At 33.0% G+C, this 15,630-nt stretch overlaps 2 protein-coding genes across 2 annotated transcripts in view; one reads left to right on the top strand and one right to left on the bottom strand.

Annotated features, from left to right (window-relative positions):
• The window catches only part of loh (lonely heart), a 49,430-nt gene that overhangs the window by 33,217 nt on the left and 583 nt on the right, over positions 1–15,630 (bottom strand). Inside the window, 2 exon segments of the mRNA XM_065313137.1 lie at positions 722–900; positions 1,591–1,711. Coding sequence (XP_065169209.1) covers positions 722–900; positions 1,591–1,711 — 300 coding nt within the window.
• LOC135799900 (gustatory and odorant receptor 22-like) lies at positions 2,292–3,978 on the top strand. The gene is given in 3 exon segments (XM_065313138.1): positions 2,292–2,583; positions 2,586–3,571; positions 3,628–3,978. Coding segments are annotated over 3 exon segments (1,353 nt in total). The 5' UTR covers positions 2,292–2,339; the 3' UTR covers positions 3,751–3,978.

The raw sequence follows: 15,630 nt of genomic DNA, 5'->3' as shown, positions 1-15,630 counted from the left end.
TAATGTTTTTTTTTATTAAAAATATATTTTGAACACTTTGTATATTTTGAGTTGAAATAGTTTTAAGTGCGAGTAGTACGTGTGTGCTATGCTGTAACAATAATCTTTTACGAACAAAATGCGTATGTACTGAAGTATGGTGCGCATTTTAATGAATAGCAGAATTAAACGAATAATGCGCGCGATGCGATGCGGTTTGGTCGGTTACACGCACTGCGGAGCGTTAAATTAGTGATTTTCACAGTGCACATATGCCGGAGTAAATTCTACAAGAGTAAAACTATTGCTAGAAACTTATAGTCAAATGATATCGTTGATTTTTCATCTAAAAACATCAAAAATTAATTTTTAACATTTTTAAAAATGTTTTAAAATTAAAATTATAAATAATTTATACAAATATTCATGGAACGTGTGATGTAATAATAATACTCTTCATTATTTCTAATACAATTACTTTTTCGGTGTTAGATTTCATGTTTGGTTGTTCTGTGGCGTGATGCCGTGATTCAGCGTGGTGTTAATAGGTCAGCACCGAAAATAAAATCCGAAACGCACTTCAAACGCTTCGAAACATTTAAATATGAAGCGAATTATTAAATATGACGAGTGCTGGAATGCAATAACAACAATTACGTATACGCTGGAAAGTAAAGCATTCCGATTCAGCGAGCGCCGCTATCAGTTGGGTGGTCTAATTTCAAAATAACATTTCACTCACTTCTCTTTATTTTGCTGAATTCTCTGCTGGGCTAAGGATGGTTTCGAGATGCAATGGCGCTGCTGGTGGGTGACGCCACCGCCGCATGTTCGTGAACATTCTGTCCATGCGCTCCATGCGGACCACACGCCGAACGTCTTCGGCTTCGCGACCAGTTTCTCCCTGTACAATCGTTGAACCTGCAAGAAAAACAATACGTTAGTAGTAACGACAAACTTTTTATTACGATGAAATGTGTAGATTAATCATCAATTTCGGTTTTTGTCACCTTGATGCTTTAAATTGCAAAAATTCTTCGTATGAGAACTCAATATAAATAATTATAAACCGGTCAATAATTACAAATAATACACGATAATCACCAGTAATTTTCCGCAGTTAATAATATAGATTATAAAATATTATGATTGAATACGTAGAAATCTATAAACAATATTTTAAATTTTAATTCGTATGACGATTAGTGATGTATTTTGATGTGATTGACGTGACGTCAATGAATAGCCCAGAGATTTGAAATGAAACTCGACTGAAATTTCGATTATTTCGGTCTTTAGGCTTTTATCTTTTGAATTGTGAGGTGCGCGGCTCCCTATTTGGTGCTTTCATTTCTTTTCATTCTTCTTCATTCATTATTACTATTTAGAAGCTTTGGATCTTCAATGGCACGTGATGCAATTGCATGTTACATGCTATTATATGACGCTATTATAACGTCTAGACATTTTTAAATCGTAATAATTTGAATTTAAAAAGTTTAAGAAACTTTAAACTTAAAGTTAAAACTAAAACGGAAGTGATTGATAAACGCGACTTGGAAACTTTTCAAACTCTTCCTATAAAAGTTGAGAATTTATGTAGATACTTACACTGAGTGGGTAACTACTGTTGGTGGCTTTCGCTTTGATGTAATCAGACTTTTTGTATCTATTTGGCGTGATCCCTGAATGCGTCGGCGATGCGATCAACACGAACGCTATCAAAATTAATCTGAAAACAATAAAAACAGAATTTTAATTAAATATTGCTTAATTCAACGAAAGTTTTAATATTCTAGCGATTAAACTTGTCAGAAGTACAATGAAATATTACCCAATGCAAACAGCGTGACACCGAATAAATAAACACTTAACAATTTTTCAAGTCCACTTGCATATTAAATTAATGAGCTGGTATAATCGAGTAATCGAGGTGTTGGTCAAACACAATTTACATATTTAAAAAATAATCAACGTCTTTATTAGACTCGCTTTGTTCGACTTTTCACGGCGTAAAATTAAACCTGAAAAATCTTCACCAAAACAAAAAAATTAAATTTTTTTTCTTTAGTGAAGATCTTTTCTTATTGTTCGTCTTCACTGTTCCTCCTGCTGGGTGTTTGGTTGTCCGTTGTCGGCTGGTATTGTTTCAGTCGAGAACTATTTGTTTTGTAGCCGCAGCTCGTTATAATCGGCGTCGATTATGTGCAGTCACGCGATCCACGGCTCAAGAAATAAATTATTCCATTCTGCGTCCGCGGGTCGTGCGTCTGTGCGTCTGCTCGCATTACACTCCACCCAGTCGGGAATCGGACACACCGCAGTCGAAACCATTACGAGTAAATTCCAAAAATTAAAAAATGAGAAACAACGCTTTTGAAGATGATGAAGAAGACACCTATAGAACCAAAATGCGTAATCCTCATCAGCGTGTCGAACAAGACAACTACCGAGCTAAACGGTACAGTGATGCAGGGTTAAGTGACCGTGGATCAACCACGTTTTTCGAACGGAATCAAGAACCAGATGATCCTGTGTTACTAGATCAATTCGATGAATTTTACAAAACTACAAAAAGTCTTCTGGTGTTGTTTCAATTAATGGGGTTATGCCCATTGAACGGAGTGGGATTGGTAAGACTACTTTCCGATGGTTTTCTGGTACCGCCATCTATGCCTATGCCCTATACACAGCAGAAACTGCTTTCGTCAGCATAGTCTTCAAAGAAAGACTCTTATTAATCCTACAACCTGGAAAACGTTTTGATGAATACATCTACAGTATTATCTTCCTCAGTATCCTGGTCCCACACTTCATGTTACCAGTTGCCGCTTGGACCAATGGTGGGGAAGTGGCTAAATTCAAAAATATGTGGACACGATTCCAGTTTAAATACTACAGGGTCACAGGGGATCCAATTATCTTCGAAACTTTGTCTTGTATAACTTGGTCACTTTGTTTCTTCTCCTGGGCTTTGGGTATTGGTGTAATGCTGGCCCAATTTTACTTACAACCTGATATGCTTCTCTGGCACACTTTTGGTTACTATCACATCTTGGCGATGTTGAATGGTCTTACATCTTTGTGGTTTGTAAATTGTACAGCCATGGGACAAGTTGCTATGGACCTAGCTCATAATCTTCATACTGCTTTGGAGAGTTCTGATCCTGCTGGGCGTCTAGCAGAATACAGAGATCTCTGGGTTGACTTAAGTCACATGATGCAACAACTTGGTAAAGCTTATTCTGGAATGTATGGAATTCTTTGTATTTTGATTCTCCTGACGAATATTGTTGCTATTTATGGTTGTCTAACTGAGATCCTAGATCATGGGATCTCTTTCAAAGAAGGCGGGTTGATTTTGATCTCGTTATATTGCATGTCTTTGATGTACGTCATCTGTAATGAAGCGTATCATGCAAGTCGCAAAATGGGTCCTGAATTTCGCGAACGGTTACTTAACGTGAATCTTACAGCGGTTGATAATAGAACAAGACAAGAGGTCAACATGTTTCTAACCGCAATTGATAAAAACCCACCTATTATGAACCTTAATGGTTATACAAATATTAATAGGAAGTTATTATCATCAGTAAGTGTGTTTTAAGACATAAAAACATAAAACAATTGAGGTTATGATTTTTTTAGGTTATAACCGCAGCTGTAACATACTTGGTTATGTTGATGCAGTTCAGAGCGACGCTCATGCGCAATGCAGCCGTTGCGGCGCGTAGGAAAGCGCTGGCCAATCTCACGGTCACGCCGCATTAGTTTTTGCAAATTGAAATATTTAATAGCCGTGGTTACGTGATTGCATAGAACAAGTTCGCGTTCTGATAAGGTAGAGTCACGAATTGCGTATTGTTTTAACTTGCAGTACAGCCAGCGCATGAATCATCTGATAAACTGTAACCTAACCTATAAATTGCACGTTGTTATTGATGTAATGAATATATTTTTTGATGTCTTCGTAGACGCAGAGTAAAGACGTTGTTATGATATGAATCGTTGACATTTCGATGACCTTTGATGTCTTTTACTGCATTTTTCGCTTCCTGAGTGGGAAAATATTGATTTTTCGGTTGTTTCTTTGTGAGTGTCATGTCAAACGGATTAATTCCTGGTTTAATTCGCATTAACACCTTTCGCTGTGCTCATTAAGTGTTGTAACATGATTTTAATTGCTGTCATTCCTTTCATTGCTCGTGATCAAATGAGCGGGATTTTCTCGACTGCTTCATTTGTCCCTTAATTAAAATCGATTCGAATGGGTTTAATTAAACATCACTTCATTACTTCCACATGCTGACAGTGACAATTTTAGTCTTGTGCAGTGTAGTAGTGTACTCGTAGAGAGAGTACTTTGGGGTTTACGGAATAAATTGCCATTTAGTTGCGCGTTGAATTGAAGTTGTCAGCTGGTTTTATTCTGTTTCGCTAATATATTTGCTTTGCGTTAGTTAATCGGTTAATGAAAAGCGATAAAATCGTGATGGAGCGTCGCAAATCATCTTAACTCGTTAATTGACGTTAATTAATCTTCAAACGCACGCCAGCATTCCAATGGAATGCGAATAGGAAGTAAATGATGCAGAAAAATGAGTGCATTGAGTTTTATAAAAGTTAATTGGAGATAAACGGAGTAAAAGAGTTTTTTTAAACTTAAAATTTTGTTTTTCAAATTTTTTTCAAAATTTTAAAAATTAATTTTTTTTTAAATTTTTTTAAATTTATAAATCAAAATTAACATAATTTTATAAAGAAATAATTTTTTTAAATCAAAAAATTAGAGTTTTTACGATTTACATTGATTTCCCATAAGAGTAGTGTTCAACTCAGTTTGAGCAAACAGTGAAGGAACTAGGTATAGTACTATACCTATTGTTCCTTCACTGTTTGCTCAAACCAACAGTTAAAAACCACTTAACTGACAAAAATGAATATTTTCTTATTTTATAGATTAAATCAATTGTCATGACCAAAAAAAAAATTTTCTAAGAAAAATTTCAAAGATTTTCGAAAACTTTTTAAAAATCAAAAAATTTTTTTAGCTTTATAGAAATTTTCGTAATAATGAATTCTATGAATCTATAAATTATTTAGTTCATTATTTGTGCTCCAGAATAATTTTTATTACCAGTTTAATTTTATTAAATATAAACGAGTTCAATGTAATGTTTTCGCGGCAGATTTCAAAGCTGGCCGATCATTAATTTCCCCGTCCGTCAGTGGCACTGTCCACTGTCCACTGCGTTTCATTGATGTTTTAATTCAATTTACAATTACATAACGCGCCTCTCTCATGAATCCACACACCACGCCACGGTTTGTGTGGGATTCCTAATCGCCTTGATCCCTGCCTGCGTTCCGCGTAGCGCGCGCTTCATTGAAATAAATGAAATCAAATGATTAATCGCGTTGCATTGAACACTCAAACAACTGCAACATTGATCTATCGGTGGCAACACTGCACTCCTTAAAATTTAAATCCAAGGAATTGTTGCTAACAATGCTTGACTTTGTAATCATAAGTAATAGAGATGAAAGACGCCGGAGGAACATTGGTCGCTTTGCAACTATGAAATAATTTGTAAACTGTTAGTTAATGTTGGCTAAGAAGACTAAAGTTTGAGGTTATGGTCAATTAGGAAGAAGTTATGTTCTTGCTACTTACAGGAAGTTAAAGGAACAATAAGTTCCTTAAATGGTAACTCGGTTATTATCAAACTTATTCATCTCCGGAGATTATAGAATCTTCCAAAGTCTTATAAAATTAAATTTACTGCCATACAGGATGTTTAAAATTAAAAACAAAATTTTCCACGGTTTTGAGACACAAAAAGTGGTATTTTGATCGTAGGCGGCCAAGGATATGACTAAAGTACTTTAGTCACGGGCTTAAGTCACGGGAGCTTGCAGGAGCATATGAAATGTCATAGTCAAAAACTCCCCATTAGCCACTTGATACTTAATATACTATTAATGATTCTTGAGCACATTTTTTCCTTGAATCTTTTCGTTGATCTTTAACCCTGGCTGTTTCCTATTCGGTCGCTCATTACCATTCAATTCATCACATTTTTCACAATCTCCTTAAGAATATTGACACTACAATTGCCAGAGCAATCTTGCAGCAACATTTTGACTAATATCCAATTGTTATCGATAAATTGCCATTAAACGAATCGAAAGGCAGCGCGTTACAACATAATAATAAAAGCAGGATGACGTGAAAAAAATTGTTAATCATTGTATCATTCAATCAAATTCATCACAAACGCAGCCTTTCATTTTTTTCACGCTGATGAAATTCTTCCTCGGAGAGACATAAATTTATAAACGTGTGAAAATTTATTCCGACTGTCATTCGCTAATTGAATATGGGCATAAATAACACCAGAAGTAATTTATGACGTGTTAGTCTAGTCATGATTTTATTCAACGTGGACTTGCTCTTGAATTAAAGAGAGGAAAAATGTAGGCGCCCCCAAATTGTTTTATGTTTCAAAAGTCCAACTGATGGAAATTTATGTCTTTTATTATTATTATACGAGTTATTAAAATACATTTTTGAGGTAAAATATTAATATTTATGTTGTTTAACAAAGGTTTAGACACATAAAGTGGTACTTTAAACACGGACGGCCATGGACGTGACTAAAGTACTTTAGTCACTGACTTTAGTCACGGGGTGGAGATTTCAAAAATTTCAAAAAAATTTCTTCATGTTTTAATTATATTAATACAAAAAAACAAAATTGACATAATTTTATGAAGAAATAAATTTTCTAATCTAAATATTTATTAATTAAACATAATTAAAATATCATACGCCTTCTAAAAATAAAATTTTCAACATGAAATATTAATTTTGCTTGTTTACAAAAGGTATACATTTCGATGCTGCTTGTGACGTGTTCGAAAGAAACATGGATCATAAAATAGATGCGTGCGGAGACTGACAGTCGAGAGCACTTCAGTTAATGTGAATGTTTACACTCGCAAGACAGCGCATCTCGTCTATATGAACATCTCAACCATCTCAGCGCTCCTCCAATTCCCAAACGTTATTTGTAACAGTTTAAACTTTGTATCCAAAGAGATTCTATTCATATTTTCATCTCCAGCGCCTCTCGAAAATATTCAAAATTATTTTAATACTTGAATTAATTATTCTTCACTATTGTTCGAATTCATTCCGGCGTGTTTACGCACTGATTGATGATCATCAAGTCGATAATGATAAGAGATTAGGATGAAGACGTTTAACGCGCAGCGCTTTGTAATTATTCACTTTTTAATTTCAAGCGCAGGTGATGTGCCTGGCATAACTTTCCTGCGCGCATATAACAGCATGTAAAGTAACTTAAGCTGTGTCTTAAGTTGTATTCAGGCCGGAGTTGCTTCGGAGCTCGTAACTACAAGCAGCTACAAGTGTCGGGAGCGGAATATGGATGACTACGAGATGAGTATGTAACATAAATAGATTAGGACGACGAATATAACATATAGGTAGGCACAGTATTAATCGAATTCATTAAAATTAGATGACTGACTAGAAAAATTTAAATAAACAGTTATAATTAAATCAAAATCAGAATTTTTTTAGTTTTAAATATTTTTAACACCCTGTAGATTTTTTAAAAATTGTTTTTACTGAAAAATTAAATATTTAGCTATAAATAAATCAAAAATTCGAAAAAAAAATTTAATAAGTTGGGAACACCCTGTATATTATTTATAAACGTAGTTTTTAACCAAAATTTTAATATTTTGCGATAATTTAGACAATATCAGAAAAAATGTGATTTTTAAATTTCTTTTTGAAACACTCTGTATATTATTTTTTAAAAGGTTATTTCCCTTTCGATGTTTCAATGCCACACGCATTGAACTTTTGTTTGAACTAAACAAAGTCATTGTTATTGTTATAGTTACATAATTCACGTTAGTTAATGACATTGCCGGTTTTATTTTTATTTTTAACTTGTGCGCATGCGCACATATCTTAAGCGATCGCTCTTTATGCGTAACGTCTCATTGAACATTAATGGCGTTATAATTTAAACGGTTTATATTGATTTTCGTTTTGAGGTTATCTTTGGTTGGGCATTTTTTCGTTCTCGAATATTTAGTTGCCTATTATGCATGAATTGGAGATATTCATATGCACGTCCACACCTTAACGCTTTGAACAACACTTCACGCCTCATGCCACACGTTTCACGCTCCTGGTTATTCGGATGGTGGATATGCATGCTTCGATTTAATAATGAACTCCGATCGTCATCACAAATAAACTGCGCGGACCAGGTGTTAATGGCCATAAAATATTATGTGAATACGTTTAGAATTTCTTGTGAAAAATATGCAAGATTTTATTAAATTCGTAGTTTAATAATATAGGAATATGTGTGTTGGTTGTGACTAGGACGCTTAAAGTTAAGCTAGTTTAAATCGACTTAAGTGTAATTTGAGTTTGAGCCTGTTTATCGTTCTGGTATCGATTTTCATTGACCGAAAATGCATGCTCGAATCGCTAAATCGATTTATATTTGATATTTTACGTAAATTAGCTTCCGCTATAGCAGTGTTGAATTTCAAATTAGGTTTCAAATAAAATAGATTTATTTTTGGTGCGCGTTGGTATTAATAAATATATTTATAGGAAATTGCAACATGAAAACGAGAAATTTATTGAGGAAAAAATATGTCACTGAAGTCATGATGATGATTTAATTAATGACTACACGTTTTTATATGAAATAATAAATTATATGAATGATTTTTTTAAGAAATAAGTTTTGGTTGGTTGAATTTAGTGTTTGTCGACATATTTATTCGCGACGCATGGGCGGCAATCAAACAAACAAACACTTGAGGCATAAAAATAAATCGACGATTGGCAAAATTGCACGTTCCAAGGAGTATAGCGTGGTTTACTGCACTTGATGTCGAATTGCAAGTTGTTTACTCGAACACAAATAATTCCAGTAGCTGCGGCACCATTTGAATACACGCCAATTGAAATTCCGCGCGGTGCACATCAAATTTGCACTTGAAATGCACATCAAATATTTCTTCATTATATCTATCATAAATAAAATATTGATGGCTGTATTATTCAATAAATTAAATTAAGTGTTTTATCATGTTCCATCGAGGAATAAAAAATAACCAAATATTCGATTTTTACGCTGGTTATCAACTCAATTAATTACTCTTGTAAAAATGCCGGTAAATATTTCCTGAAGTCTAAATATGAATTCCGCGTCGCTCTGTTGCATTCACTTGTATTTTGTTTAAATGATTTGTTGTAACGCAACGTGCACCCCAACAATTTAGTTGAAAAATCGTGCTTAAGTTATAGAAATTTGCATTGCAATTTGTAGAGATGTTGGGATCATAATTACAACAAAATTTCTAATGTTACCATCGATGTCATGTCTTTAAAAAATATTCTAGGTTATAATTGCTGAAAATGAAAAAAAATTTCGTCGCTACATCCCTACTAATATTATAAATGCGAAAGTCCGGATGTTTGTTACACTTTCTCGCAAAAACTACTTAACCGATCATCATAAAAATTTGTGCACATATTCATAGTGGTCCCCGAATGGTTGTAGGCTACTTTTCATTTAATAAAAAAAATATTTTTTAAATAAAATAAAGAAATTGTTTAGCCAATAATACCTCTTTAGCATATTTATTATTTATTTGATGAATTCAACGCGAGCGAAAACGCGGGTTAAAGTTAGTACAATATAAACGATTTAACGGATCCCAAGTTAAGCAATACTAAAATTTCAAATGCATTTATAACGAATCAATCAAGTGGCGTTCTTGTCAAAGAAGCTTTCACAGTTTGACAGCGACAAATTGACCGATTGTTGATTGTTCAATTGGTGATAATGCGCATAATGCAATTTGGCTAATCGACCGCCATTACAGCAGCACAAGACAATAAACAATAAGTGTGTGTAGGTATCATATTATAAAAGGTCCGTAATGTGATATTGTATTATTAATTTGTATTGATACTTCGCTTTTTTGTGTGCAAGTTTTAAATGTTTTGTGTTTTTGTTCGGTGCATCCGACAGCTGACAAATTTGTTACTTCCTTTCTTTAGCAGAGCTTTAGCCAAACCAACACCCAGATTAAAGTTGGGGTAACAACTGGTTTAGGTAGTAGTAATAGTAATCGTAACCATAATACCCTAGTAGTATTTACCTAGAGAAAGTTTATTCAATGTTTGCCAAGTAAATAACTACAACTACCAGACATTAATATAAATAAAATCGTTCTCGGGTTGTGTTGCACAGCGGGAATGTCGGGATGATAATGGAATAATGGTTTGCGGTTGGGGTCCATTTCCATATCCGCAAAGCAACAATAAAACACAAAGAAAAGAAGCTCATAATGTTAGGAAATTAGATCATATATGTCATATAAACTATGATGATTAATATATTATTTAAACGTGTTTTCATGTCAAAACAAACGCGATATTTAAAAGTTAAATATTTTAAATATTATAAGCTCTGGTTATATTTTTATGCTTCATTCGGATACAGATTGAGCAACATGTGTGATTTAACTGCAGTTGAATTCGAATTCCAATAAATTACAACTGTGCTTTTATAGCACTTTATAGTGAGATATTTATATCACTGTTGTGTATCGCAGGGCTATAAAATATTTAAAATCGTATTTGAATTGGGTTTATTGCTTCATTATGACAACTGAATATTAATAACGTCAATAACTTTAATAATTGCGTGTTCTACAAATTTATCAATCGACTTTTACGTTTCGTAGAATTAATTAACACATAATAAAAAAGAATTTACGTTGTACCGTAACTCAAACAACGTAAATTTTATTTCTAAAATTTTATTTTTAATAAAATAATGTTTTATTTAGTGATATTTGTAGCCCGCCCAAAACTATCATGTTTAACTTGTTGCAAACACTCGTAAATTGCTTATATGTTTATAAATTATCATCATAGACACGACAAACAGAATTGTTAAATTTATGTTTTGTGTTTTTGTCTTCTTGTTCATTCAACATCACATATCACAACGTATTGTTGCTTAAATTATGTTTAATTTAAATACCAAGCACCTCCTCTTTACAATTAGTTGGGTATAATGTTATAAACAATACAATAGGTCAATGAATACTAATTACAAATCTCTAAAGCCTCTCGAGTCTTAAGTCTAGTTGAAATCTAGTGAAAGATGATTAAATAGTATAATTGAATATTAAGTGATTTAAATGTAGTGAGGAATGCCTTTCAATGCAACTGAAGATAATGATTATGATTATGATTACTATAATACTATTACAATGTATTAGATGCGTTGTTAAACGCCATTTTGATTGATTGATTGATTGACTAAGTGATTGATTACTGCATTACACATTACTCATTGTGTAATTTAATTATGATGCGATAATTATATAAATATTATAGTTTACCTATAAATTTACACCTTCTATTTTATAAAATAGGAAAATAAATAATAATAACAGCGGGCGAAACGAATCGGATGTTTATTAAGTTGATTTATCGCGCGATTGTTCCAGATTTAAGTCGAGAATGAGGTCGGAGAACACAGAAAACAATCGGAATTGTTGCACGGTTAGCTGTCACATTAGGAAAACAATACAATACGTACTAATGCAAGTGAAATTTATTTTAAAATGCAATAAATATAAATTTATATAAATTTATTCACTAGCGACATCTACAACTCATGTATTTTGGGTTGCATACCTTAAACTTTTCATTTTTAACTTTTTTGTATTTTTAAGTACCTATTAAAAATTAAATTAATTAAACAATAACTGCGTGTATTTTCTACGAGTATTGATTTAAGCAGTAATAAATTAAACGCTTCTCAATAAACTAATAAAAACCAATAAACAGCTCGTTGGTAACGTGGTGATTTAATGATTTATTACCGCTGCAAGCGAAATAAAATAATAAAATTTCAATTATGACACATTGACGCCGCATTTATTGATCTGTAATATAATAAATCTAACGCACTAAATATGTATTACCATTACGTTTTGTACACTTGTGCATCACGCTCATTTTTCATCCATTTCTTACACGCGCGGTGATTAAGGACGACAGGAAAATACTCTCAATAAAAACGATACACGAGTTTCGTGTGCGTTTGATATTGATAGCCGTGGAAAACGAAGCGATCGAAAGTCGAAAGTTTGATGATGATGCACCATGGAGAGGTGTGATCTCCGAATGATTGATGAACAATAAAAGAGACGATCATTATCGTGAGCATTTCCATACATCACAAAGTGTAAACGTTTAGGTTTAAACCAAAAATAAAATTATTTTGGTTTATTATCTTTCCTAAACCAAACAAAAACAGTTTAATAATGATAATTATGATGATTTTACATTTTGATATTTATTTTCCTGTTATACTTTGAGGCTATAACTCATTATTAATAGTTTTAACAGTATTAACACCCACGGTTGAACGAGTTGAGAGTTTTTGGAAGCTTTGGGCAGCGCGATCAACACGAGAAAGTTTTAACAGTTTATTTTATCACAGAATAAGATAATATACGCAATGAGAGCATAGTATTTAAACAATAAATTTAAAATAATTAGTTCAAGAATAAATAGTTTCGAGAATGTCATCAGCGTAATTTATTGCACCTTATCGCACGCAGTGAATGGAATAAATAAGTTTCAATGAGTCGTTGTGACCGATGATGAAGTTGTGAATGGTTTCGGCGATTTGAATTTATTTAGAAGCAAGTGCAATCGATGATAAGAGAGTCACGCAAGTCACATGTCATCAAAACAAGCCCCACATCTCTATTATATTTTCAGAGTTTACTTGAAAGCGTTTCAGCGACTTTCGCTTTCAGTAACATTAATTTTGTTTATGTCTAAATGTGAATGTTTGCATTGCGAGTATTTTAATTGCATTCCGCATGTTTAGAAATGTTTACAAACAGTTTTGCGGTTTTATTTTTTGATAGGACGCGGAAAATGGATGGAAATTTGTTTGTTACATTGTAGTCATGTGCGACAATAAAATGAAACGTGCTGTAATTCAGCGACACGCGCATAAGCATGAGTAACTTATGTCAAAACGTTAACTTGGATTGTCGAGCGTAAAATTTAAATTTAAATTCTGTTTCGACGCAATCATTAATTGATGGAACGCGCGCGACGAACAGACGCCGCATGCCATTTAAGTCCCAGTCTAGAATGCAAAAAGTAATATTTCCTGCTTTAATATTACATTTTTTAATTAAAAAATATAATTTTTCGGTAAAATACCGGTATTGATACCGGTTAACCGGTATTTTTTGGTTTCGGTTTAAAATTTACGCAAAAATTTCTATTTTTCATTGAAATTCACATTTCTACCATAAAATACCGGTACAAAAATCGGTATACCGGTATTTTTATGATCAAATACCGGTAAATTCCGGTTAATTTAAAAAAATACGGTTTCAACCTTGAAATACCGGTATTAAACTAAAAATTCATATTCCTTTGCATTTACTGCTATTCTTTTGAATGTTTGAACGCAGATTACTTTTATAGAAAGCAAATAAAAGTACGAGAAAGCCATAAAGACATCAACTCATAAAAAGGCAGGAATAAGTACTTCAGCATTCTTCCCGACATATGGCCGCGACCGATTCAGACGTCCTTTGATTACTGCATGGATGATTGAACCAATGTGTGCCAATAAAAGTTTAATCAAAGCCGCACGCACACAAACGTAAACAAAAGACGAAATGCAAGAAAAAGAAGTCTTCGGACTTAGTCTGAATGACCAGATGACCAAAATAACACATAAAATACCAAACATACGAAAATATTATTGATAAATATTCAGTTTTTAAATTGTATGGCATTAAACTGATGATTATGATCATGATAATGATGATTACATCGTTTAGATGTTTTATTTCTATAAATCTATAGATATAGTATGTATTAAACGGAGCTTTGAGCTTGCGCATTAAAATTGGCAGGCGTATCGTCGATTTAAAGTTGGTACGAAGACTTCTTATGGTAGCAATTTGCAATTTGTACCGAGTCTAACTGCATGCGGAGAGTTGGATGTGAGCATGACTGCTGTGGGCACGACCCAACCGTCAGGACGCAAATTATCGACTTCTAATATCCAGTTTTTCGTTGTTCTTTTCTACTGTTTGCTTGTAGTCTACTCACCGATGCTATTTATTGCTCGTTCGCACATTTTCAAATGGCTACCAGCATCCTCATCAGCTATTTTTCATATTAAATGTTTATACATCAAAATTTTTACCTTTAAAGTTTTTATTTCGGGATAAAAAGTACCCTATATCATATTTTGATTAATAACCTATAATATTACAAAATTTTATCAAATTTTCTTCAATAGTTTTTGAGTTAAAGAGGAACAAACAAACAAAATCACATTAACATGCGTAAATTTTGTTAGGATTATATTTAAATCGTTGTTTAAGGTGGGCTTTTCTGTAAAAGTTATAGGGATACTTGCCGCGTTTGGTAAAGACCTTCTAAAAGCCCCCGATACATATCTGATCATTGATGACATACCTCGATAACGAGACTTTGCGCCCGAAGAACCATATTCTTTTACTCGGGCAATACACGCGCGAGAGCGGCAGGTGTAATCTGTAATTTTCGATCTTTGTTCCTTCCCCTTTAAAACCTTTCAATTTTACACCGAGAACATCTCTGCGTCATATAATATTAATAATAATATGCATACATCTTTTGTTTTTGGGAGGTTATGTTGTGTTTTTTTTTGGCGGTGTAAACTTTTAAAGCTTTTTAACAGTTGATTATGTTATTATATCGATGTACACCCACAATTTCTTTTTCGGAAAAAGAAAAATGAAAAAGATAAAAAGAAGAGTTTTTATGATGTGATATTTTAATGTGTATTATGGTCGTGATTCGAGGTTATGTTGAGTATGATGGTATGGTAGGACAGTATTAATTATGATGTTACAAGATATTTTTTGATTTTATTTTGGGTGTTGTTCAGTTGTTAACATCTGACATCAAAGATGATTGGTGCGCGTGTGCCATCGACGAAATTTGAGCGTCACGTTACGCCCTCGGAATTAAATCGACGTGTTTTTTAAAATTTTTATAAAAAATGCGGTTTTTTGGAAGAATTTGCGTAAAATAAACATTTAAACGGTAAACTTTGGAATATATTATGATTACTTGCATTAGAAACGTTTAAAAATAGCAATTTTACACACAGAGTGTTCAAAAGTGTAATTTTACACACTCAAAGACTTAAAAACTTAAATTTTTGTGGTTATTTTGACATCAAAACTTAAATAATGCAATTTTTAGTTCATTTATCAAAGAAATTCGAGTTTTTTTTTCAATTAAAACACAAAAAAGTATAAAAACAAACTTGTGAAAGTGATATGTCAATATATCAACCAGAATAAAACAGAACTTTATGTTCGGATTCGGAATAGAATCAATGACATGTCGAAAGCGGTGCGGTGCAATGACTGAAAATTAAAGTGCGCTCGTTGCCAGTACGCTTTTATTCGATTTTTTACTGAACGCTGTTGGTATTTGGTGCAACGACTGCAGGACAAGATTAAAAA

Source organism: Atheta coriaria, unplaced genomic scaffold (assembly GCF_025399875.1).
Source record: "Atheta coriaria isolate IRGN ID8LTWV9N9 unplaced genomic scaffold, Caltech_Dcor_3.1 hic_scaffold_9_pilon, whole genome shotgun sequence".
In the NCBI taxonomy this organism is placed as follows: domain Eukaryota; kingdom Metazoa; phylum Arthropoda; class Insecta; order Coleoptera; family Staphylinidae; genus Dalotia; species Dalotia coriaria.
The sequence above is the reverse complement of the archived record's forward strand: the minus strand, read 5'-3'. Positions and strand labels throughout refer to the sequence as shown.